The sequence below is a fragment of the Durio zibethinus genome, chromosome 27 (genome assembly GCF_047325235.1).
Source record: "Durio zibethinus cultivar Kanyao isolate XHJ-2024 chromosome 27, ASM4732523v1, whole genome shotgun sequence".
Taxonomy (NCBI): Eukaryota; Viridiplantae; Streptophyta; class Magnoliopsida; order Malvales; family Malvaceae; genus Durio; species Durio zibethinus.
Genome location: NC_143188.1, coordinates 16,005,290 through 16,030,724, shown reverse-complemented (window position 1 = coordinate 16,030,724; position 25,435 = coordinate 16,005,290). Strand labels below are relative to the sequence as shown.

The 25,435-nt window shown below is 33.7% G+C and overlaps 2 protein-coding genes across 3 annotated transcripts; both read right to left on the bottom strand.

Annotated features, from left to right (window-relative positions):
- Positions 1-641: 641 nt before the first annotated feature.
- Positions 642-14,500, bottom strand: LOC111279833 (methionine--tRNA ligase, cytoplasmic-like). 2 transcript variants are annotated; one of them, XM_022866887.2, is made up of 17 exons: positions 14,240-14,500; positions 13,996-14,140; positions 13,752-13,905; positions 12,337-12,492; positions 11,779-12,009; positions 11,528-11,671; positions 9,590-9,680; positions 9,340-9,446; positions 9,130-9,244; positions 8,513-8,631; positions 8,337-8,402; positions 8,111-8,239; positions 7,842-7,985; positions 7,572-7,692; positions 1,878-2,107; positions 1,338-1,439; positions 642-1,036 (listed from the first exon to the last, which is right to left on the bottom strand). In XM_022866887.2, exons 1-17 carry the CDS (start codon positions 14,355-14,357, stop codon positions 806-808), a joined length of 2,403 nt encoding a protein of 800 aa, XP_022722622.2. In that variant the 5' UTR covers positions 14,358-14,500; the 3' UTR covers positions 642-805. The 2 variants fall into 2 exon arrangements, with proteins under 2 accessions (XP_022722622.2, XP_022722623.2); XM_022866888.2 differs by lacking the exon at positions 11,528-11,671.
- A 2,102-nt stretch (positions 14,501-16,602) lies between these two features.
- On the bottom strand, positions 16,603-23,097 carry LOC111279832 (putative sucrose-phosphate synthase 3). The gene is made up of 12 exons (XM_022866886.2): positions 22,160-23,097; positions 21,362-21,594; positions 21,222-21,285; positions 20,430-21,128; positions 19,847-19,981; positions 19,632-19,763; positions 19,380-19,556; positions 19,244-19,297; positions 19,089-19,151; positions 17,923-18,873; positions 17,713-17,840; positions 16,603-17,136 (listed from the first exon to the last, which is right to left on the bottom strand). Exons 1-12 carry the CDS (start codon positions 22,436-22,438, stop codon positions 16,860-16,862), a joined length of 3,192 nt encoding a protein of 1,063 aa, XP_022722621.2. The 5' UTR covers positions 22,439-23,097; the 3' UTR covers positions 16,603-16,859.
- Positions 23,098-25,435: the final 2,338 nt, after the last annotated feature.

The window sequence follows — 25,435 nt, the reverse complement described above, 5'->3', positions numbered from 1 at the left end:
TGGAACCGACTTTTTTCTAAATAAGAGGTCGAATTGGTGGTGGATCAAGCTTTTTTTATAAAATCAGATTCAAATCAGAGTTAAATTATAGGTTTTCTAAAAATATTTTTTTATTATTTATTATTTATATAATATATTATATTAATAAAATTATTATTTAATATTTTAATTTAAAATATTATATTTGTAAATAATTAAATTATAATATATATAAAAATAATATTTTATAAATATTTTATTAAATTAAAATTATTAAATTTATTTAAATGAAATCAATTACGATTTATAAATATATAACTAAAATCAAATAAAAAATAATATTTAATATCAAGACAGAATCAAATGTGAATATTAGAGAATCGAATCAAACAAAAACTTACGTCATCCTGTTACAATCCAATAAGCCAAAAGAATTAAACTCCAAATTCATATTTTAATAGCTACTAAAAACTACTCCCATATATTATTTTTCCCTCTTTTTGTCCAACAAACCCAAGCTTTTTGGTTTTAACATGAGAGCTGCTAGTATTATCAAATATCAACTAGTTTTCCTTCTATCCTACCCCTGTAATTATGAATTAATTTACACTAAAATTCCTCCCTCACTACTCTTCTAGTTATTACTAATTTACTACTTCGTATAAAAGAAAAATGTTTGTATTGGCCAAAATTTGAGGGAAAAGAAAAAGTAAGCACAAAAATGAAAATAATAGTTATAAAAATCGAAATGACAATTTTCCTATATATTTTTTTTCTTTAGAGAGGTGAGGAAAGTTTGATGCTTTTCAGTGATCTAAGCATTTATCTAACTTATTGACCCATTGCTGATGGATGAAACTTTGCAAACACCGGCGGATGTGATCAAAGGAATATCTTTGTAGCAGGCCACCAGATTTCCATCGCTGTGAAGATCCACTTGTAGTGTCTCCCAAACCTTCTTCTTCGGGTTTAAGACATCATCAGGCTCGCCTGTGAAACCCGGAAAGGTAACTCGCTCTCCAATCTTGGCCGACTTTGGTGGTTCGACCAGTTCCACCTAAGAGTGCAACCATAATTAACAGCAAAAACATAGAAGTCATAGAACCATCCCATAACTGTTACATGTTTAGCATGACCACTGAAGTTTAATGGCATGAAAATTATGTCAACATTTGCTGAAAGAAGGTTCCACTATACAAGCCTAGAATGGTTCCAGTATACAAGCCTAGAATGGTCTATTATGCAACTGTTAAATCACCCGGTAGCTTTACTCAACAGCACAAAATAATAGGTATAGCAACTAATGACGGTATTATTGGTGCATGGGTTGATGCCAATAATAAGAGGTATTTGCTTACCTCGGTGCCGTCACTGTTCGAAGCAGTAAGAACCATTGCATGTGATTTTATACCCCGCATGGTTGCTGGCTTCAAATTACAAAGAACACAAACCAGCCGGTCCTGCCCAATATAAATCCAGGTAAGAGATTAGTGGTAGAAAAACCTTGATTAGAAATATAAAAGGTTAATGTCTTGAACGGTCTTTAAAATATAATGAAATATTTAATGTGATCTTGAATATTAAAAATCTCTAATGTAGCATCTAAATTATGAATTTATTAACTAATGAGGTACTTAGAGGGATCTTTTTCAGTCACGTATCATCATTTGGGGCTAGCTACATCAAGGGTAAATACCACATTAGTTAAATAATTCATAATTTAGGTATCACATTGGATATTTTGAAAGTTCGGAAATCATACTGAACAGTTCACTATAGTTTAGGGGCTGTTCTAAGACATTAACCCAAATATAAAAGTTGTATATATCAAGCACCCCATCTTCTCCAGAAAGGAAATACCAATATCTTGAATAATTTACAAGGCAGAAAACAAACACCTGCATCTCTTCCAGAGGAATATATTTGACAAGTCCACTAACAACAGTTCGAGGCTGGGCTTCACCAACATCAATCTCTTCAACATACAATGAATCAGCATCAGGATGCTTCTGAGCTTTTATAATTTTGCCAACCCGGATATCAAGTCTTGTAATGGAAATTTCTGGTTCAGTAGTAGGCTTTGCTTTAGAGTCAGCTGCAGATTTTGTTGGCTTTTCTTTCTTGCCATCTGTCATAAATAACAGCTTACTTCCTAAGCAAACACATTTAAAACCTCCACCACATAACAGGTTTAAACATATCTAACAAAAAGCAATGAAGAACCAAGAATTGTTAGCCCATTGCTTACAGAACATCTTTTGGCTCAGATAAAAGCTCAAAATGAGTTTCTACAGACCAAAAGTTAAAGGTCCAAAAAGTATTTCTGGGAAGAGCAGCAGTAATAAGCTGATTTATAGATTTAATAAAAATTTAGAATGTACAAAACAACTTTAGTTATTTCAAGTAATTTCAATCTAAAATTATTTATTTATTTTAGGAAATGTTCACTTTCCCATTTGGGGCTGTCCAAAAACTATGCTCACTTTCCTTCTATGAACACCAAAAACTCTCACTTTTTTTCTATATTCTGTATTAACTTTTTTTTAAAAACTTTTTGGCAGTAAAAACTTTAAAAACATCAATATTATGAAAAGATTTTAAAATAATAATATCAAATATACTAAAGTCAAAGCTTTTTTGTTGAACAACTACGCCAAGTCAAACATCGATTGAGACATATCATATATGAAAAGGAAACAAGGACCCTTGATCCTCGACAAGTTGAAAAAAAAACAAACTCAAGGACCTCATTGAGCCTTCGCAGTTAGGGCCTGAGCAAGCACGGACCATTGAAAGAAGGGAAGGAGAGATAATCTATTCTCCAAGATTTTATACCACCGAAATATTAATAGATAACATTTATGAAATAAGACTTTAGAGTTTGATCCTTTTGACTTGAGATGAGAGGAGGGTAAAGTTCTTGGTTAGATTTATGGAAAGAAAGGTAGGTTTAATAAAGGGGAGAAAACAAACTTGTTAGTGTATGTGTGTGTGAGTTGGAATATTATGAGAATATTCGATGGAAGAAACGGTTTAGGAAAGAGGGTCTAATTAGGAGTATTAATTTGCAATTAATTCTCTTTCCTTAGTATTGTCTTTATAATGAAAGGCTAATCTTAAGAATTAGCATGTTGTTCTCCAAAACCCTAATTCTAACATGGTATTAGAGCTGGCAACACAACCCTAGCCGCTACCATCCCCCTCTTTCTCTATCCACACCCCTCTGCGATAGCCACTGTGCCGTCGCCCAAGCCTACAGCAAACTTTGATCTCACAATCCTAGAGCTGAGTAATTAAAGCCTTTCATTCCCTTTTAGCAGTCCGTCATCAGTTGGAAGGCGGCCGCCCACTTGTTTTCAAAGGCGGCAAGAAGAAGTGGTTGCAACCTTTTCATGAATGATAGATTAAGGGAGATAGGTTCTTCCCAGTATAGAGCATGCTTGCAGAACTAGGACGAAGTTCCTTGTTGTTGATTAGGTTTTGTGTTCCTTGATTGAAGGATTACCAGTTGTGTTCCAGAGGAAGAAGGTTCTATGGCCATGGCCAAGGAAGAGGCAACCGCATCGAAAGTGATAGCTCAAGAGATTATCATGGGCTCACAGTTGTCAGATGAGAAACTTGATGGCTCCAACTACTTGCCATGGAGCAAGACTATATTGGTGACCTTGTGAGGTCTTGGAAAAGCTCAGTTTCTAAAAAGTGAGCTGCCAGCAAAGGATAACTCAGAGTATCCAGTGTGGGAGCAGGAGGACAACTGAATACTTAGACAATTGTTAAACTCGATGGAACAACGAGTCAAGGTGATGTTCAATCAATACCTCACAAGGAACTTTGCGATGCTTTAAAACTTGTTTATGCAAATTCTGAGAATTGGCAGAGGATCTCAAATGTTACCAGGGCATGGACTAGAATGGAATAGTCCAATAAGAGCATGAGGGAATATTTTGCAGCACTCAAGGAGATCTATAACGAGTTTAATGAACTCATGCCCTTGTCTACTGATTTGAAAACGAACCAAGAGCCACGAGAGGCTCTAGCTATAGTGTTTTTTGTCGCAGGATTGAGAAAGGAGTATGTCAATGCTAATACTTAGATGTTAGCAAGTGGAAGTTCACTTTCTTTCTTTCTTTACTGGATGCTTATAAGTGCTTAAGCGGGGGTCACCTAGCATGATCATCCACAGAAAGAAAAGGCAGTATTTTTGTGTTCACAACGTGAAGGGTGAGAACCATGTGGAAGACATGGTGGATGAGGTAGAGGACGTGGGGGTGGTAGAGAAGACCCATGGTCCTGCTATCATTATGGAAAGCCAGGACACTTATGAAATTTTTGTCTGCAACTACGGGACATTCTAGCCCACTGGCAGCATGTGACTGATGCTGCGTTTCAACCCCAACAGAAAGAGAAGAGAGTCCAGTTATCCCAGGATGAGTATGACAAACTTATTCAGATGCTTCAAAATCAGACTTTAACCTCTTCCTAGATAGCAACTTTTATGCAAGGTACATTTACTACATACCTAGTTGTCCCTTTCTAGGACTTGGGTGATTGATTCAGGAGCTCCAGATCACATGACAGGTATTGCAGGTACTCTTTATTCATAAGCTCATATGATGGGGAAACAATCTGTTTTGGTTGCTGATGGGAACGGGAACTCTATAGATATTATGGGAAGTGGCAGGCTCAACCTATATCTACGTTACCTTTACATTCTGTATTGCATGTACCTTTTTCTGTTTTTAATTTACTTCCAGTCAGTTAGATTACAAGGAATTTGAATTGTAGGGTCTTATTTTTTCTACTTATTGTACATTTCAGGATCGGTTGACGAAGTAGACTATTGGCAGGGGAAGGATCGAAGGAGGCCTTTGTGTGCTTGAAGACATACTGAAGATACAATCTAGACTAATGGCATACTCAAGGGAACTATCAACAGCTTATAAGTCTCACTGTCATTTTGGTCATCCATCCATGTCAACTTTATGAGCAATGGGTTCCCATTTATCGTCTTTTAGTTTTGATTGTGAATCGTGCAAGTTGCCAAATTGCACAGAGTGTCCTATCAACCTTGACTTAATAAAAGAGAAAAGTTTCCTTTTGCTATGAGTCATTCTGACATTAAAGGGCCTTGCCTTATTATTTTGAAATCTGGTTATATATACTTTGTGACATTTGTTGATGATTATTCACGAGTTTGTTGGTTGTACTTGTTGCAGAGCTGTTCCAAATTATTCTTTCTTCACTACATTTCATGCAGTAATAGAGAATCAATTTGGTAAGTCTATCAAAATTTTACAGAGTGATAATGGGGGAGATTATTTTTCTACAGAGTTTGTTCGATTCCTAAATGCAAAAGGTATTGCTCATCAGTCCTCGTGTTTAGATACCAAGAAGAATCGTTATTTGTTGGAAGTGGCTAGACTCTTTTGTTTCAAATGAAGGTCTCTAAGGTATTCTAGAGTGAAGCTGTCCTCATGACATGCTATCTTACAAATCGTTTGCAGTCCTCAATCCTTGAAGGAAAAATCTCTTCAAGTATTGTGTCCTGATCGTCCCTTATTTCCAATCTCACTCAAGGTGTCTGGGTGCACATGTTTTGTTCGTGACAAACGTCTGGGTCGCACTAATTCACCTATTTCTTAGTTTTGCTGCTTTACATAGATGGGCATTACATCAGTTGGATGTGAAGAATGCCTTTTTACATGGTGACTTGGCTGAGGAGGTATATATAGAGCATCCACCATGGTTTGTTACTTAGGGCGAGTCTGGGAAGGAGTGCCATTTGCGTAGGTGTTTGTATGGCCTGAAGCAATCTCCACACTCATGGTTTGGCAAATTTAGTGCAGCTCTTGTTCAATATGGCATGCAGCAAAGTGATAAGGATTATTTAGTATTTTATATATCTCAGAGTAGTGGCCTTATATTGTTGGGAGTGTATATAGATGATATCATCATCATTGGCAATGACAGTGCAGGGATAGACAGACTTAAGATGTATCTTAAGTCCCAGTTTGGAAACAAGGATCTCGGTCATTTAAAATATTTTCTGGGTATTGAAGTGGCAAGGTGTAGAAAAAGAATCTTTGTAACTCAGAGGAAGTATGTGCTGGATATTTTGAGAGATGTAGGCTTGTTCCATGCCAAGCCAAGTGACATACCAATGGATCCAGGTATCAAGCTTTCTGTAGAAGATGGCACATTACTTGATGATCCCACACCTTACAGGAGACTAGTGGGAAAATTGAATTCCTAACCATGACAAGACCTAATATATCGTTTCCAGTGAGTGTGGTTAGTTCAAGGCAGCTCCCAGAGACACTAGAGAGCAGCAATGCGCATCCTCCGATATTTGTTGAGAAATCTTGAAAAAGGGGTACTCTATAATTCTACTAGTTATGGAGGTATTCAAGCCTATGCAGATGCAGATTGGGCAGGCTCTCCCACAGGTAGGAAGTCTACATCGGGTTATGCTATCTGACTTGGGAGTAATTTAGTGTCCTAGAAGTGCAAGAAGCAGCAAGTAATTGCTAGATTTAGAGCAAAAGCAAAGTATAGAGCCCTGACTTTGGCTACAACAGAGGTACTATGGTTGGTTCAGTTCTTAGATGCGATTGGGCTTTCTGGTTCGAACTCCTACAAAGCTATGGTGTGATAATTTGGTGGCAATTCATATTGCTTCCAATCCAATATTTCATGAAAGAACCAAGCATATAGAAGTTAATTGTCATTTAATTAGGGAGAAGCTGCAGAGTGGAACGATTTTATTTAAGCATGTGTGCACAGGGGAACAAGTAGCTGATATTCTTATGAAATCACTTCCAGGAGCTCAAATTGACTATATATGTAACAAGCTGAGCATTACTGATATATATGCTCCAGCTTGAGGAGGAGTGTTAGCGTATGTGTGTGAATTGGAATATTATGGGAATGCTCCATGGGAGAAACGGTTTAGGAAAGAGGGATTAATTGGGAGCATTAATTTGTAATTTGTAATTGGTTCTCTTTTCTTAGTATTATCTATATAATGAAAGGCTAATCTAAGGGATTAGCGTGTTGTTCTCCAAAACCCTAATTCTAACAAAACTATGGTGGAAAAATAAGAGGGAAAAGAGAAGAAGAAGAGAAAGAGACATAGACAGAGAAAAGCAGCAAAAACTTATCAAAACCCCAGAGAGAAACTGGGGAGTTGGTATCTATAACTTTTTTTTTTTAATTCAAGTGAAAATAAAAAAAAATTTTAAGAAAGTTAAGCATAAAGTAAACACATCCCTTGTATACGTTCCCTCAATTAGTCATTTATAAAAGTTTAAAAAAAAAAAAAAAAACTAGTGCTCTAAAATACAAGTAATGAATCCACAAACAGATAGCATACAAAAAGTAAACACAACCCTTGCATACATTCCCTCAATTACTCATTAATAGAAGTTAGAAAAAATAATCTAGTGCTGTATAATATGAGTAATGAGTCCACAAACAGATAGCCGACACAAGAAACCATAGAACACATCTATGTAGACGTCCTCAAACATTAGTAAACCGCAAATCATTGAAGGAATTGGAAGCATGATTTAAACAAAGGAAACATAATCAACCTGAAATTTTTGTTTTCTTCAGTTGCTCAGCAGTCTTCGCAGCATCTGCTTCTGCCCTAGCACGTCTATCAGCTTGACTTCCGGCATATTGCTGCCTCAGTTCTTCAACTCTTTCAGTTTTCTGTCATTAATTAATTTTTACAGTATAAGTATCAAAGAAGAGGAAAAGGAAGCGCACTGTTAATCCTTCAACCCAAAGCCACCAAAAACACTAAACAAATAAAGGAGAATATGACATATTGGCATACAGCATTGAAGAGATAATGATACCAGTTCCTCAAACAAAGGTTTTGGATCTCCAATTTTATGACCAGCAGGTATTATCTCCCATGGTCTTCTAGCCCTATCAACATCTTCTTTCTCATCACAAAGTGAAATTTGTGCTTGTGGAGGCAAATTAAGCTGCTTAAATACCTTTAAGCACACCAAAAAAAAAAAAGGGCTCATAGCGTGAGAAATCAAGTTAAAAAGCTAGCATTATATGTAACAAAATTATTTCCAATCACGCCAGTAGGAAATCTGTAAACCTATTAGATTACCTCAACAGAAAAAGATGGAATAAAAGGTTCCAACAGACATGCGAGAATATGCACTAGCCCAACTGTAGTTTTAATAACAATTGAACAAGAAGGTTCGTCTTCTTTGTAAAGCTTCCAAAATTGGCTTTCCTGAATGGAAATTATCACAGCAGAGAAAGTTTACCCAGACCAAGTAACATATCTATAACAGAGTTAATTTCTAGAACTAGAAGTTTTTCCAACTTACTTGCAGATATGCATTTCCTTCGCTTGAGAGGCTCATTGCAGTTCTTAATCCTTGCTTTAGTTTCACCTGCACAAATTCCAAACATTTGAAAAAGCAGTTATGACAATATGAGGAAGCAAAGGGTGACAGGGTTCTAGTCATATGTGAAAATGCTATCAAAGTTTAACACCAGGAACCTTCTCCATGGCTTCTATATATTGCTCCACATGTTTACCAACTTTCTCACTCAAAGCATTCGTCAAGGGATGTGACTCAGCAGCAGGAGCATCAGGAATAATGGAACCATATCCTTGACCTTTAGTCAGCAAGCGTTAGTTAAATCCAGTTGGCATATTGTTGATTATGTGAAGCAGACAAAAACAGGTTGCTAAATATGTATCCTTTTCCCAAAACAAATGACAAGGGAAACAAAAAGTTACAGTTACTCAATGAAGTACCTAGCTTAAAGACCAGTTCTCAACCATATAGACTATTCCACAAGTAACATGTGAATTCACAGCCAATGATATGTAAAACAAAGTTTGATGGGCAATTTCTTAATATCAGGACTTAGGGGATATATGCCACCTGCCCCTTTATCAATCAACACTTAAACTGTAGCTTAAGCAAAATCATGAAGAAAAATCCTGTCAACTTAAAAGCATCACTGCCATGAACTAAACCTCCACATCCTATCACACACAATATAATTCTTTTCCCACCTTGAATATATTATCAAATTTGTAACTCTCAATGCAAGGCCAATAGCCAACCTCTAAAAAACAAAAGGATTCAAGTCAACCTGCTTACTAACCTGGAGGTTTTGCAATAAAACTCAAAACTCGATTGATGAAGTTGCCCAAATTACTAAGTAACTCGTTGTTAAGTTTTGCTTGCAAGTCATCCCATGTAAACAAGGTGTCAGAAACCTAGTTTTTTGTAAACAATAAAATACCAGAAAGCAGTAAGTACAATCCAAGACCAAACAAAACAGTTATAAATGGTGTTAAGTGAGCAAGGATACCTCAGGTCTATTGGTTAACAAATAATATCTCCAAACTTCTACAGGTATATTTGTATCCTTTGCATCATTGCCAAAAACTCCTATGCCTTTACTCTTGGAGAACTTCCCTACAGAAACCAAGCAAATAAAATATTAAGTACATCAAGCTATTGGAAATTTCATGATTTCACTTATCTAGCATTCACTAATCCCAACTCAAATAAATTCATGTCTCCAGTTTATGGTCCAAATTAGTCAAATGGTTACTGACCAGCTTCATAATTTAAATACTCTGTGACACTGATGCTCTTCATTAAAGTCCAGTTTTCACCAGTCCCAAGAAGAGTTGACGGAAACATCACCTGAATAGAAATATATTTCATTTAAAACTTAAAAAATGAATAAAATTTCATAAGTCAAAAAAATGAAGACATTTGAAATATATTTCTTTCACTACTTTCTCCAGTAAGACAATGAATTTATGGAGTGTGCAGCAGGCAATACCACCGTGTAGTGAAAGGAAAATAAAGCAAGCTGTAGTTGATTGACATCCAACACTGGAATAGGAAATATAAGATAGATGAACTAAACAATACCACATAATGATACCATAAATTGTCAGAGAAAATTTACCTCTAAGAATATTTCACCTACAGCATTCAATAAATTGTCATAGAACAACCGACACAAATAAAACCATAGCCAACATATGACCTAAACTTGAAAAGTTTGATTATCGCTCAATGCATCTAAATGGACTGGACTGCAAGCAAAAATCGAGTCAAATTGATTTTATATCTATTTTTTACAAAAACATTCATAGTGAATTGAGAATTATAAAAACAACCTGTGTGTACGTCAGTGGAGTAAAAATTTTATCTCACTTTTTTAGTTTTTATTTAGCGTCTAATAAAAATATCTCCATGATTTATTTTTAATAATGATACTATCTATAAAATCTGTTGAGTGAATATGAAACTCAACCAAGATCAACAGCAACTAGAAACCCAAAAGTGATCAAACCAAAATGTCTTAACAACTGAAACAATTAAAAGCAACTTGATCAACCCAAAACCTAAAAAACCTTAATTTGGGTGACCCTAAATCTACACTGATCCAATACAATCTTGCCTAATTGCCAATAATATGAGCTAAACTTGAAAAGTTTGATTATTGCTCAATGCATCTAAATGGACTGGACAGAAAGCAAAAATAACCATAAAATTCCCTTGATCAGTGTTACACCGTTCCATTTCTTTCATTTTGAACCAAAAGTCTTATCAATGAGGATGGAAACATAAAAAAACCATTTTCTTTCACTGACACCACACAGCTTCCTTCTTCAATAAACAATGGAAGAGAGAAACACAATCAAAGGGATCTACCATAACCATCCGTAATTTTATGCTTGAGCCTAACCGTAGAAGACTACAAAGTGTTGCACTAAGATCATGCCCTGAACTCACTGCCTTTGGAAAAAACTTTACACGTGCGGTATCAAAGTAACTTAGCTGAGCCTTATAGATAATGAAAGTACTCTATCCTATCCAAATGGTGCTCTAACAACTATTCATTAAGATGTAGCAATATCTTAAGGCTAGGCAAAAGAGAGCAAAAACAAAGTGCCAAGGAAAATATGAAATAAAAAAGAAACTTCTAGATGATACTTGTTGAAGAAACGTTGATCAACCTCAATTCCAGGCATGCCATTAAAAAATTTCACATGGCCAAGTCTAACCAAGTTGAGTCATAGGGCAACAGTTAAAAACATTAATACAACATACACCAAGCATGGTCTTAATTTTCAAAAATGGCATCCAACGTCCAACAATAAATAATTCATTTAACTGGAAAAAAGGCTCACAAGTACGATGAATAAAGGGCATAAAAAGATGGATAAGTAAAATTGTGTCCCATCAAACTCAGAATCCAACTTAGCCATAAATCATCTTCAACTACTATTGTAATTGGATTTCCATGAAGCAATGACATTTAAAAGGGTTTCACAAATACTAGCAGAAAAATGAAGATGAAGCACAAGTGAATGTTGCATGAATTCATCCAGACGGTAAAGGAGAAAAGATATCCATTTATCAGCGACAATGCGGATGGAACACACAACTGCAGTTGAAATGCAGAAGTATAAAATGATGTATCATCCTTTCTTTGTCATTCAAAATAGTGAAGGCAATTTGAGCATTATACTTACAGTGTGAAATGGTACATTATCTTTTCCCATGAACTGAAATAGCTCCACATTTTCAGGATTTTTCCACCATTTCTCCCAATCAGGAGTGTAGCATGAAGCAATTGAGACATATCCAATAGGTGCATCAAACCAGACATAGAAAACCTATCACCTCAAGGTTTAATTATAGACTGAACATAAATAAGTTCCAAACTTACTTTTAATAACAAGAAGCACTAAAAGTACCATCATTTATTGAAACTTTATCTTACCTTGTCCTTAAAATTCTCATGTGGTACAGGAACTCCCCACTTCAAATCTCTAGTAATACATCGTGCTTTAAGTCCTTCAGTAAGCCAGGCCTGTGTTGTATTAATAGCATTTTGGCTCCAAGAACCATCAACTGACATTTTGTTGATGTACTCAACTAATTTATCCTTTAACAATGGCAGTTCGAGAAACAAGTGCCTTGTGTCACGAATACGAGGAGTATTTTGGCATGCCTGTAATCAAAGCCCAAATATCAACATCATCAGTTGCAATAATTTTTATTTCTTCACAAATCTCTTATCAAACTTCATGATTAAAGGGGGGAAAAAAAAGATACAATATGATAGCACTTAAATTTTGATATTTCATTTGCTAGCCTCATCAAACAACAATCAAGCTCAGCAACAGGCTATATGCACATCTCCAGAAATAATATCTCTTCCATAATTAGAAAAGCAATACTCATTACAATGCCTTGAGCAGAAAAAAAAAAAAAAAAAGAGTCCCAATTATTGATAAATGATAAAAAAAAGTCAATTTAGTTATTAATCTAACTGTACCTTGCACCTAGGATCTTTTAGTTCAGTAGGATTCAAAAGCTTTCCACACTTTTCACATTGATCTCCCCGAGCAGAATCATAGTTACACCCTTCATTTGGACAGCTGCCTTCCACAAGTCGATCAGCTAGGAACCGTTGGCACGTGTCGCAGAAAAGCTAGATGCCAAGAGGAATTCAAGTCAAAAAAGACAAACTGAAAAACAGAATATTTAGCACAGCAATGAACTTTAGCTCCACTTATTGATACTTTATCAATTTGCTTATCTCACCCCCAAAGAAAAACAAAGACATCACACACAAACCTAAAATAGATTTTTTTTTAATAAAAAAATCACTTTTAACAGATAGTCAAAATTATTATTTTACTTCAATGTGCATTTATCATGTTTTGTCCCCTTTTTTTTTCCCTTGATCATTCCACCTAAAACAAGACTTTATATTTTGTTACATTTGTTTACACTAGGCACAAACATCTAACTAGGCTAGTAACAAAGAAAACTAGCAACAAAACAAAGTCTAAGGCTACTAATTTTTTCACTTCTAGAAGGAAGAAATTTGCAAAAAGTGTGCAAACAATATTTTCAAGAATTAAAATTAAAACCTTTATTTTGTAACAAGATACATGATTTTACTTTTCCATGAAGCATTTACGTTTGAATTAATATTATATTTTAACCGTCGGCTTATTTTCAATCAATTATGATTTGATTTCCACATTTGCTTCTGCTTTACACAATTACAATATCAACTTGTGAAGAACAACAAAAAAAAGTTAAAAATACAACACACAAAAAGAAGACTTTCACGAAATATAGCCTACATACCTGTTGCATTTATGTTTGAATTAATATTATATTTTAACTGTCAGCTTATTTTCAATCGATTATGATTTGCTTTCCAGATTTGCTTCTGCTTTATACAATTACACTATCAACTTTTGAAGAATAACAAAAAACCAAGTAAAAATACAACACACAAAAAGAAGACTTTTGCAAAATATAGCCTACATACCTGTGCATTTATATTTTAACTGTCGGCTTATTTTATTTTCAACACACAGTTACAATTATATTTTAACTTTCAGCTTATTTTCAATCAATTATAATTTGCTTTCCACATTTGCTTCTGCTTTATACAATTACACTATCAACTTTTGAAGAATAACAAAAAAAACCAGGAAAAAATACAACACACAAAAAGAAGACTTTTGCGAAATATAGCCTACATACCTGTTCATTTATGTTAGAATTAATATTATATTTTAACTTTCGACTTATTTTCAATCAATTATGATTAGATTTCCACATTTGCTTCTGCTTTATACAATTACACTATCAACTTGTGAAGAATAACAAAAAAACCAAGTAAAAATATGACACACAAATGAAGTCTTTCGCAAAATAAGGCCTACATACCTGTTGCATTGGTTTCTCCGAAAGCCAATTGTTCTCCCATAGCTTCTTGAAAATTGCTTGGCAAACTTCAGTTTGTTCTGGAGTCGATGTTCTTCCAAATTTATCAAAACTTATATCGAACCAATCATAAACTTCCTTATGAAGCACATGATACCTAAAAAATAAAATCAATTCATAAACTGAAACAAACAACCAAATAAAAAAGCAGATTTTCACAATAAATTTTCATAAAAAAACGAATTACTTGTCACAGATCTCTTGAGGAGTACAGTTCTCTTCTATGGCTTTAGTCTCCGTCGTCGTTCCGTACTCATCGGTTCCGCAAATGTATATTGCATTGTACCCTCGCAACCGGCAATAGCGAGCGAAAACATCGGCGCTTAAGACAGCTTTAACAGAAAAAAAAAAAAAAAAAGAGCTTCAAAATCATCACAAACGCGAAAAGAAGAAAATGAAATCTAGAAATGGAGACGAAGGTTTGAACATACAGCCTATGATGTTGCCGAGATGCGGAACGTTGTTGACGTACGGTAACGCGCTGGTGATGAGGATGTTGCGTTTCCCTGGGACTGGTAGCTTCGGAGCCGTCTGACTTGGGTCTCCCATTGGCTTTGATTGGTCTATTTCGCTACTGCCGTTGCGCTTGGAATTGAAGTCCGAGCTTTTTCTACTTCGCGTTTTACGTTCAGCGTTTGGCGTTTTGCGACTGGAAACGTTTCAGAAAGGAAAGTATGGGAGCAGAGAGAGGCAGTGGGACGACTTTTGCCACCAGATTTTAATTCTGGGGAGAATGAAGGGTGACTGGAGATTAGAATCAGGTAGTTGAGGTGCACGCAAAGAAAGACTAAGATTGACCAGAAAAGGTCAAGTATACGTGGCGATATGTGATTGGGTATGTTTCTATTGCCTTTTTCCCGAATATTTTGACGTATGAATTAAAATTTGGTCAAGAAGATTTCTTTGTTGTACCAAAATATACAAAAATTTATTGATATCAAATTTTTTTTAGTAAGGTTATACATTAATCTAATTTTTTATCCTAGTGATTTTATGAACACATGTGTACATTTATTTTGTACATTCAAATTTTTACTTATGAATAATTTAGGAAAATTTATTTATGAAATATTCCCTTAAAAATTAAATTTTATTAAATTAATTTTTCTGATTAAACCCGTATTTATATCATCATATGAATTTTTGTTAAAAATTAACAAAATAACAATTGATCAATCAGATTAATTTAATAAATAAAAAATCGATCTGAATTGAATTAAAAGATTTAATATTTGATTTAAATCGTTCCAAATCAAATATTATGATTTTATGATTTAAGATTAACTTATTTTTTTTAATCTTAAAAATGATATAAATGTCGATGTATTAATATATCATAAGTGTCTTTTACGTTTAATTCAACCGAATATGTTGAAATTATAAACATCAAATGTATTATTAGAAAATATTTTATATGGGGTGATTTATTTAAAAATTATAGTAATTTGTACTCAATAATTATATTATTTTATTTGATAATAATTTAAAATTTTTATATTTTGATGATCTTAAATCATTACGGTGATAAAATCAATATCTTGAAAAATGATTTGATTTTCAACTTAAACAATGGAAATGTTTTATAACTATAACAAAATAATTTTCAATATTATTTTTTGATTAATTTACCTTTATCAAAAATATAGTTAGCATCATCTCAAAAAATTGGCTACTAAATTTTTTTAAAAAAATCGATTTTTTAATCATTTATTCTAAAAAAAGTTTTTTGTTATCAATTTATATGGATTAGAAAAAATATAATGAATTTATTTAATAAATTTTTTTAGAATTTATTTTTATCAAAATTGATTTATACCGTGTAATTTTTTATAAAATAACATTTAATTATTTTATAAATTATTGATTCAATAAATATTAAATATTTTACTTTTTTATAAAGTTATTTTGGATATTTTATATTATATAATTTATTTTTTATATAATATTGAATTATTTAAAAAGACCAATAATTTATAATATTGTATCCAATATAGTAATCTAAGATCAAAGGTAATCAAATCAACTTAGTGATCTTATCATCATGATAATTAAATCATTGTGACAATTTTAAAAATATACCAAATGCTACTTTAAATGTATTTTTTCCCAATAAATAACATGTATATTTTTAACTAATAATATTAACTGTGAAAATAATAATACGGTATCTTTCTTTTCTTTGTAAAAGAATAAATGAACTTTCATTAATCAACTTGGCAAGATTCAAATGCTAGCACAACTCAGCGTGCAACTCAGGCTAAACCAATTGACAAGCATTTGACGCTTGAGCAATGAGCACAATGGCAATAGCTAATAAAAATATCAGTCACTTGCACAAAAGAATATTGGCTGTTTCTTCCCTTTAAGCTTCACATTACCTTGCTTTTGTGCTCAACAATGCATCTCATTTGATAGATTTTAATCCTTGCATGAAGCTTGATGCTTTTGGCTTTATCAATGTCTGCAAAGTCAAGTGGCTGTCCCAATCTACAGCATGTTTAAAGGATTTGGTTGGTTCCAACAAGATTGGAATGTTCTCATCCATGGTAAGAACTTAGCATAATATGACAGAATTTATCCTATGAAAAAGTTGCAGAGAAGTTGAGGAGAATAATATGGCAGCTGGACCTCAGTACAGCAGCCCGATAACATCACCACTGCCAACAGTTACGCGGTCTGTTAGTAAAATATTGGACTCTTAGTTTCAGTGATAACAGTCTCAAATACCCCAAAAAAAAAAAAATCGCCACCAACTTTGCTACATGTATACTTCAATCTTTTCTTCTGTACAATAATAGTTGAATACTTTCACCTTGCTATTAATATATGCAGATAACTTTAGTAATGGTAGTAGAATTGTATCTACATCAGATAGAAACTGGCCATTGTAGATCAGTTTGGAACTTATCTAGCTACATTTGGCAAAAACGTTAGAGTGCTCTAGGAAAGGAAATTTCCCATTCTTCTATTGTATTCAAAAAAAGGGTTGTGACAAGAATTTTTATTGGAATAAGGAATGTAGACTACCATCTGATGCTCTAACAGCAGCTTCTAGAGGCTTGCTTTGGATAATATTTTTAAAGAATTGGCAATGTCATCTGCTGTTCCTCCACCTTTAACACTGGTGATCAAGGGGCTATTGACAGGAACAATATCATCTCTCATGTCAGTTCTTCTGAGCAATCCTTCAGAACCTTTAGTCACTACTTCTTTCATGATCAAAGTCTTATGTGCCCCGGATATCAATTCTTCATAATCAGAGTCTCCGTTTTCGCCAGCAATGACAAACATGTTTGCAACATTCAGTCTCCAACGCACAAAAAGGTACCTGATTACCAGAAGCAACAGGTTAATCAAATGAATAAATTACAATCCTTATTCTTGCTAGCTTCGAGCATGCTATTCATGCAATTGTCTTGAGATTGACATGGAAATCATTGTGCCTGTTACAGATGTCCAGATTTATCTTTGCTTGTTTATACACAGTCTTCCAAATGAGGATCTTATAAGATATGAATGTTACCATTCCTCCATGTATAAAAAAGATGACATTGATGACAGGCAAGAAACTAATTAAAAAGTTCTTTAAAAAAAAAGATACCAAGCCTTTAGTCCTATGCTTTTGGTCCATGAAACACTCACAAAAACCGTTATTACTCAAAGTTGTTATCTAAAGACTCCCCTATCAAAATCCCGGGATGACATAAAAAGCAGCAAGCCCAAATCTTTCCTTCCAAATGATATTAAGTGGAAAAAAGGGTGGAAGCACAAAAACACTACCTCAAAAGATGGCTAACAGAAGGATCTTTAAAGCATTTAAACATGAAGGGTGTTTCATTTCCTGCCTAAGAATCAAGGTTTCTTAATAAAAAGTAACAATTCGCTTAACTTTACAGAACAGTACCTGAGTGCCTGTACTCGGGATGCAAGGAAAGGAACAACTTGCAGTCTAGTTGAGTTCCTGCAATACATTGGATGGCAACGGATACCTCGCATCCTAAGCTTCTGCCTCAAATCATCCACTCTCTTAGCCTGTAAAAGCAAGCCAGCATAAAATCCAAATAAGAAATGCAATTACTTATTTTGTTACCAATAGTCAAATTGATATATCTACCTTACTCAGATCCTTTACAAAGTATGCAACACAGTGGGCGTTGCTCGATGTCACATCTTCCTCAATGGGGCTAGCAGAACATGTGGATTTTTCTTCTCCTTCAGGGTTCATCAACTTCCAAATTGTCTTCTTTAGACCCTCATAGCCCCATCGGTAGGCAATATGAGATGCATAATCAGGATCTGGAAAAAGCTTTCCATCTTCTTCTGTGTAAGTTCCAGGGTAATAAACCTCACTGCCACTGCTACAGATCAGAGCATCAAAATCATTTACTTGAATCTTTGCTGATTTCAAGAACTCTATTGTTTCTGAGACTGGCATAGCTGTTAACATAGCAAATCCTGTGACTCTTGCAGTTTGAGTGTCCAGCCGAACAGCCTTAAGTATTTCTTGTACAATTTGAGCCATCTTCTTCTCAGGGACCCCCTGGCTGTCATAGCAGTCAAGTGTTACAACAATCAATCTACGCCGCCTCCTCAAAATTGGATACTTGCTTGCCACATTTTCAAGCTTCCCTTCTTCAGAGTCTTTTGAGTTTGTTTCTGGCTTTTTTATCTTGCTTAGGACTCTTTTCACTTGGTCTTGCAGCTCAGGGTCACCAGAAGATGCAGCTGAAGGGTCCAGGAATCCATTCAGTGAAGATTTGTCTCCATCAACCGAGAGCCTAAGGGACATGTCATGCACGTCTTTAAGTGAGTCATTTAAAGATGATTCTTCAGCAGCAATGTCATCTCCCGGTGTATCTGTTTGCCACTGAGGATGTCTCATTCGACAAGCCGCCACCCTGGTCAAGTAAGTACGGCAGTGTTCGGGCCATGAGTATAGGTGTATATTCTTCCAACCATTCTTTCTGCATTCATGCCATAAGTTTTTCTCTGATACCAACTTAAGCAGGGCATCAGCAATTGCTTGTTGATCATGGGGGTCCACAAGAAGGCCATTATTTAGTGCCTAAATTTCATAAAAAGAAATATCAAGAATTAGAACCATTATAACATTTGTATAAGTCAACATATAGACAGAAAGCAAGGAGATCTTCCGAATTTATAATAACATTTTCATCAAATGGTTGCCACTCAACCTTCCAGGTCAATGTTAATACTTGAAGCTCTGGAAAGTCTACATTGCAATATCTTATGATCAGGAGATATATTCATTGTTCTTACCTGTTGGATGTCAACTGGTCCGCCATTTTTTGTTGCCACCATTGGAAGTCCATGAGCTGCTGCCTACATTATATCAAATACATAGATATTAAAATCTTGTTTCATTGCGCTTAAAAAGATGGCATCTAGGCAAATCCCAATCACTAGGAACCAACCTCTATTAAGGTAAGTCCAAAAGGCTCAACCAGAGCAGGATTGATGAAAACTCCCTGCCATATTGACATCCAGTTGGTTAATTATAAAAGCAAAAGCACATAAAGCTAGCTGCAACAATTATGAACTCGAATTAACCTTTGTGTTTGCTGCAAGTCGATAAATATCTGGAACATCAGATTGTTTGTGATGCTTTGGATAGGCCACCAGCCCATAGAGATCATACTTATCAATGAGTTTCAATACTGTTATAAGCACACTAGCATTCCCACTAGACATTTCATCAATATCATCCCTGTTCCCCATTATAAGTGTCTGCGCAAAAGGCAATTAGCATTATTATTCTTTCTTCTTCATTGTAAATCAAAATTGTTGCACAAACCAACTTACAAGATTAGCAAGTTCTCGTAAAGGACGACACTCTCCAAAGGCTTTCAAAAGAGTGGTTATGTTCTTCTTTGGATCAGGTCTAGATAAGGCCAAGATCATAGGCTTGTGGGGATTTGTAAGAAACCGCATGACCTGCCAAAAATATTAGGAAGAATCAATAACAACTATATTGGGACTTCTGAACAATGAATGTAAAACATAGATGACACACTTACCTCTGACCATATTTCAGGAATTGCCTTCGGAGATGACCCATTAGTACCACCAATAAGTGTGGTTAGTTCTCCATCAACCTCAGGGGCATCTTCTTGAACTACAACACTGCTGAAGTCCATGCCAGGAGGAATAACCTGCAAATAAATTTTACTTCATAGCTAAAAGAATAGGAGCAAACAATATGATTCAAATATTTTCCTATTTATCTTTTCAAACTTATCACAAAACATGAATTCATTCAAGTAGCCCCTAACTAATTTGATCCTTATGTTAGTCCACATAGAAAATCAACTTGTATGTAGAAGAGTTAACAATATGTCTCAACACAGGAGGAATAATATGAAGCATATAAAGACTTGGCAATTCAAAATACGGCATGATGACACAACATGAAAACAATACGAAAAAAGACAAAATGTGACATGGTTTAAAATATGTTTCAGGTTAAGAAGCAAGGACAAATATACTTTTTCTTAATTCTCTTCACCTTATCTCTAACACCCATGACTAAGAAGAATAATTCAATAAAACAGCTCCAAATAGGGGAAAAGAGAGAGAGGAAAAAGAGAGAAACATACTTACCACCATCCTTGGCATATATCGACCATGACAGTTTACCCCACGTCTAGCACGTGCACGTAAAACTTTTTCAAGCTTCACATCAAACCCATCATAAAGTCCCCATTGCTCTTCAATCTCCTGCTTGGTACTAGTGATTACTAGTTCCGCAGCATCAAGAGAAAGTTCTTCTCCTTCAATTCTTCTCATAATCTTGTATGTTGAATTGATATCTTCCTTTGACTGTCGTCCCTGTTTAAGCAGCTGCTCAAGCTTGTTTCTCCCAAGAGAGTGTCCTGTTAAAACCATTGGAACATTTAAAGCACCTGAAAGAAGAGCAGCACTGTCTCCTGCATCAGCATAATGGCCATGGATAACATATGGCCACACAGGTTGGCCCCCACCAATTTGTTCACCTAGAACTTTTGACATATTTAGAATATGAGCAAGAGCACCATCGACAAATTCCTGAATATATGGCCATAGTAATTCTTTACGAAGGTACTGATCACGCGGACCAAAAGGAATCCTTATAATGTATGCACCACCACTCTCTCCAACATCATTGCCATCTGCATCTTCAACAGCAGTCGTTAGCATTTCTGTAGGCTCACCATAGCTCCAATCAACATCAGGTGATGAGATTTGTCGAGTAAAAAGATCTACTCTGTACACTCCCGGCATCTTTGCAAGAGCCCTAGAAAGCTCTACTACATATTTGACCTAAGGAGTATTTTATATCATAAAAACAGAAAATAAATGAAATGAGGAAAAAATGTGAGCAACAACTTTGTTGAGGTAGAATACAGCATTTACCTGTCCACCAGTGTCAGAATCTCGGCCAAGCTCCATGTTATCCCCTCGGACTAAACCATGCAAACTGTTTAGAAAAAAGAAATGCTTAAATTAATATACAAATTTTAATATGAGTTCAAGCATGTTAGGGAGACTGATACCTGATAAGTACAATGTAAAGTTTTTTTTCCATCTTGTCATCTGACCACACTTCCAAGTTGGAAAAGTTTCGCTGGAATGTTTTCCTTGGGGTCTCAGGTTGCATCATCTCACCAAGAGCATCTCCCTTCTCTCCTTCTGACAAGTCTTCGGACAAGTCCTCCGTTTCATCCCTGCGCACTTGTTCCCGTTCCCATCTCCGTTTCGCCATTCTTTGCAGTTCTTCCCATTCCAACTATTTACATTATAAGAAGAGATGGAAATGATGTAAACGAAAACTTTACTAATAACTCATCACTTTTTATCGAAAAATAGTATCAAAGAAAGCTTAATTTAACTTTTGTTATAAACATAAATTGTGTTCTAAAACATGAATTATGACAGAAATAGAAAAACTCGAACTGCAAGAAATTGAAAGATTCAAAGCACTGTTTTCTTCATATTATATGGATTGCCTCGCAAGGACTTACATGTAGATTTACGAATCGTTCATTAAAGAACTCGAATCTAAGCCTCAGAAAAGGATTCGATCCTTATTAATTCATCCATACTTTGGCCATTTCAAATATTTATTTATACATATACTTTTTCCTTCAGGAACCACGAAGGCCAAATGTACTATGTCCTTGAACACTTGAATTTGAAAACTAAGAAATGATTGCCAAAATGCCATCAGTTTTATCAAAATTTCAATTAACCCAATTTCACATATACATAGACAAGCTCATAGTTTACATATGATGGATGTATAAATGCATAATAGAAATACAAAAATACAGGAGTGTAAGATAGAGGAGGACCTGTTTCTTTTTACGGGTAAGGTGCCAAATGCGCCAGCACATGTTCTCTAGCCTGGAACTACGTTCCCTGGTATTCCGGGTGGCAACAACCTTGATCCATGTCCTATGTAAATCAGTCTCATCCACACCTGTCACCACCTCTTCAACGAAGTACTTTGTTGGATTGAAATGACCTCTGTCTCTCAAATTCACGGTTGCTGGCTTTTGCTCCTCGATAGCTGCTGCTCCACTGTCTAATATTGCTTCCAAGTACCCGTTTATCCACTCGTTCCCTGCCATTCTTTTCCTTCACTTTCTCCAAAAAGAACGGAACTTTTGTTTTTCTACAGCTTTCTTGGCTCCTCTTGAGCTAAGAAAACATGGGTTTTTCTTCTTTTTTTTTTTTGTGCTTTCCAGTATCAAAGGAGTAAAAGGAAAACTTAACAACAGAACATGAAGATTTTCTTTTGTTTCAGGCTCAAGGAAAAGGTTTTTTTTTTTTTTTTCTTTAACTTAAAACTAAAAAACAAAGGAAAAAAATGCAAAATTTTGCATTTGCAGCTGAATTAAAAACACTAGCAAAGCACATATATAATCTTGGAAAAGAAAAAGGAAATACTTAAAAGGTGTTTTGTCTTAGTTTTTACATTAAAATGCAAATGAAAATGTGGAAAGGGTCTTATGAGAGAAGGAAATGAGAGGAACCATTCTTAAACCAAGAGAGAAGTGAAGGAGGGAAGGAAGAGAAGAGAAGGGAGGAGGGGTAAGGGGAAATGAAAACATGGCAGAGAATGGTGTGGATCAAGTGATAGTGACAAGATTTTGCATGGTCTTCTTGCACAGTCGTGATGCAAGGTGTCTGGGTGGGATTTGTTTTGTTTTTTCACGTTTCCAAGGATATTGTCCGCTTCCCAATGCGAGGTTTGCTGCTCTTTTCCCTTCGAAACTCCCGAGTAGTTGAGGAATGCCAGGGACAGACGTATTTACCATTTCCCTCCAAGCTCTGCAACAAGCCACGTCATCTCATCTTTTCATCTCAAAACTTGGAACCCAAATCTTCTTTGATGCGGTAAGCCTCGTTCCCCAGTGGCCAAGTCCCATTCAAGCAATCTATATGATCAAAACGTCCCCCTTGCTATTACATTGGCGATTTCTAATAGACTTACTAATTTAAAAGATAACACGATTGATATATGTATAGAAATATACGAAAATAAAATAATTTAAAATTTTAATAAAAATTATAAATAAATTTAATAAAATTATAAAAATATATTTTTTTATTTTTATATCGATATAAATTATAATACGTAATTTTTATATAAAATATGAATGAATATATAACTATTAATATTTTATATAATATAAATTATTAAATTTATTTTAAAAAATAAAAATGCTGTCATTGTTTTCTCAATTAGTGTTTCTTTTCATTTTTGTCTTATGAATCCCTATAATATTATAAATATAATTAAAATAAGTAACTTTATGAATGTACCATATAATATAAATGTTTATGGACTAAGAGACTCAGTTGGCACTTTAAATATTTAAGCTTTTATTCACACTTTGATCCAATCCAACTATTTATTTTATATTTTATTATTAAAATATTAGTATAAAAATATTTTTAAATATATTTTATAATTAAAACTAAATAATATATTATTATTATTTAATGTAATATCTTCAAATCAAATTTTGAATTGAATTTTAAAATCCATACTTAAAGTTTTCATAAATTTTAATTAATATAAAAATACGTATATATAAACATATAAATTTATATTTGATACATTATTAATGTATAAATTTATATACAGTTACTAAATCATATATTATTATTTTATTAATAAATATATATTAAATTTTAAAAAATTATTATTAATAAAATAATATTATTTAATTTATCATCTGTATATATTAATTTTAAAAAGAGAAACGTCATTGTTACGAATGTGATGGCACTTTGAAAAAAAAAAAAAAGATTGGTATTTGATTGACAGATTCTACTTGTTGGATTTTGATTGTTGACCCATACATCTTCTGTTTAACAATCAATGCCAAGGTTCATGCATGTATCAATATCATGGGATTGATTGTGACAAAAGTTATAATCCCAATGACTACTCCAAAGGACACCAAAAAAGGGTATAAGATTTTTATTTTTATATTTTTCCCTTATAACAAAAAGCATCAATGGATTTTTTTTTCAAATTAGGCATATTTTCATAGCTTACATGTTTGAATGAGAATTTTGATAACATTTCCTTTTTGTGTTCTTTGGAATGAAACATTTCATCTGATTCTTTTAATTTTATTATCAATTATTTTAAGTTAGATGTTCATACTAAAATTTAACGGCTCGAATATTCATATTACTTGCAATTATATACTTCTTTCATCTTATATTGTTTATTATGTATTGATTTTTGTAGAATTAAAAAAATAATAATTTTAATATATTTAATATTAAAATTTAAAATTTTTTTATAAAATTAACGTTTCATGATTTTTAATATTAAAAAGTAAAAAAAATTAAAATATAATTTTAAAATATAAATAAGTAAAAATAATTTTAAAATATAAAAAAGTAAGTTTTAGTTGATCAAAAAAGAAAATATCACATAATTTTAAGATACCCTAAAAAAAAAAGATTGATAAAGAAAATGGGATAGAGAAAGTATATACTTTATGGTCAAAGTATCAAATAATATATGATCAAATATTTTTTGAATCTATGTATGAAATGGAACCAATATCACAAAATTATAAAAAGAAAAAAATCATAAATATTTTTTTGAATATCATGATCAGAGTCACATGACATGCAATGCATTTAGCCAACCAATACTTAAACAAGAGACTGTCAAATCATGAGAAAGTTTATCATTTTTTTCTATTAAAAGCCAATGTCTTTCCTTTACATAGCAAAGGGTGACCATTCATGTTACTAAAAGTTTTATCCATGTCTACTATCCAATTGCTCCAATTTTAATTTTGTTTATTATCTTTGTATATGAAAAGGACTTATTCTTTTGTAGTCTATTAAACAAATTTTATTTTATTTTTATAAAACAAAGCTCGAAAATATGAAAAAAAGTTATAAATATTGATATTTAAATTTTAAATTTATTGAGATGTTACATCTTAAAAATATCTACGTGAACCAACTAAGTTAAATATAAAATTTTATTTGATTATAAGTTTATTTTGCCAATGTAATCAATTATGTATATTGGCAAGTTTGTTAAAGTGTTGGTTTATTCAAAAGTATGTCTGTCAATTTAAAATATA

Bases quoted from the DNA above. Each gene is read 5' to 3' on its own strand.
- LOC111279833 (XM_022866887.2), bottom strand. From the start codon at position 14,357: ATGGGAGACCCAAGTCAGACGGCTCCGAAGCTACCAGTCCCAGGGAAA. The intron at 13,906-13,995 runs GTAATTCGTTTT...TTTATTTTTTAG, and splicing joins CCTCAAGAGATCTGTGACAA to GTATCATGTGCTTCATAAGG. The intron at 9,447-9,589 runs GTCAGTAACCAT...TGGTTTCTGTAG, and splicing joins GTATTTAAATTATGAAGCTG to GGAAGTTCTCCAAGAGTAAA.
- LOC111279832 (XM_022866886.2), bottom strand. From the start codon at position 22,438: ATGGCAGGGAACGAGTGGATAAACGGGTACTTGGAAGCAATATTAGAC. The intron at 18,874-19,088 runs GTAAGAACAATG...TATGAAATTTAG, and splicing joins GACCAGTTGACATCCAACAG to GCACTAAATAATGGCCTTCT. The intron at 17,137-17,712 runs GTACTGTTCTGT...TCTGGTAATCAG, and splicing joins TCCCGAGTACAGGCACTCAG to GTACCTTTTTGTGCGTTGGA.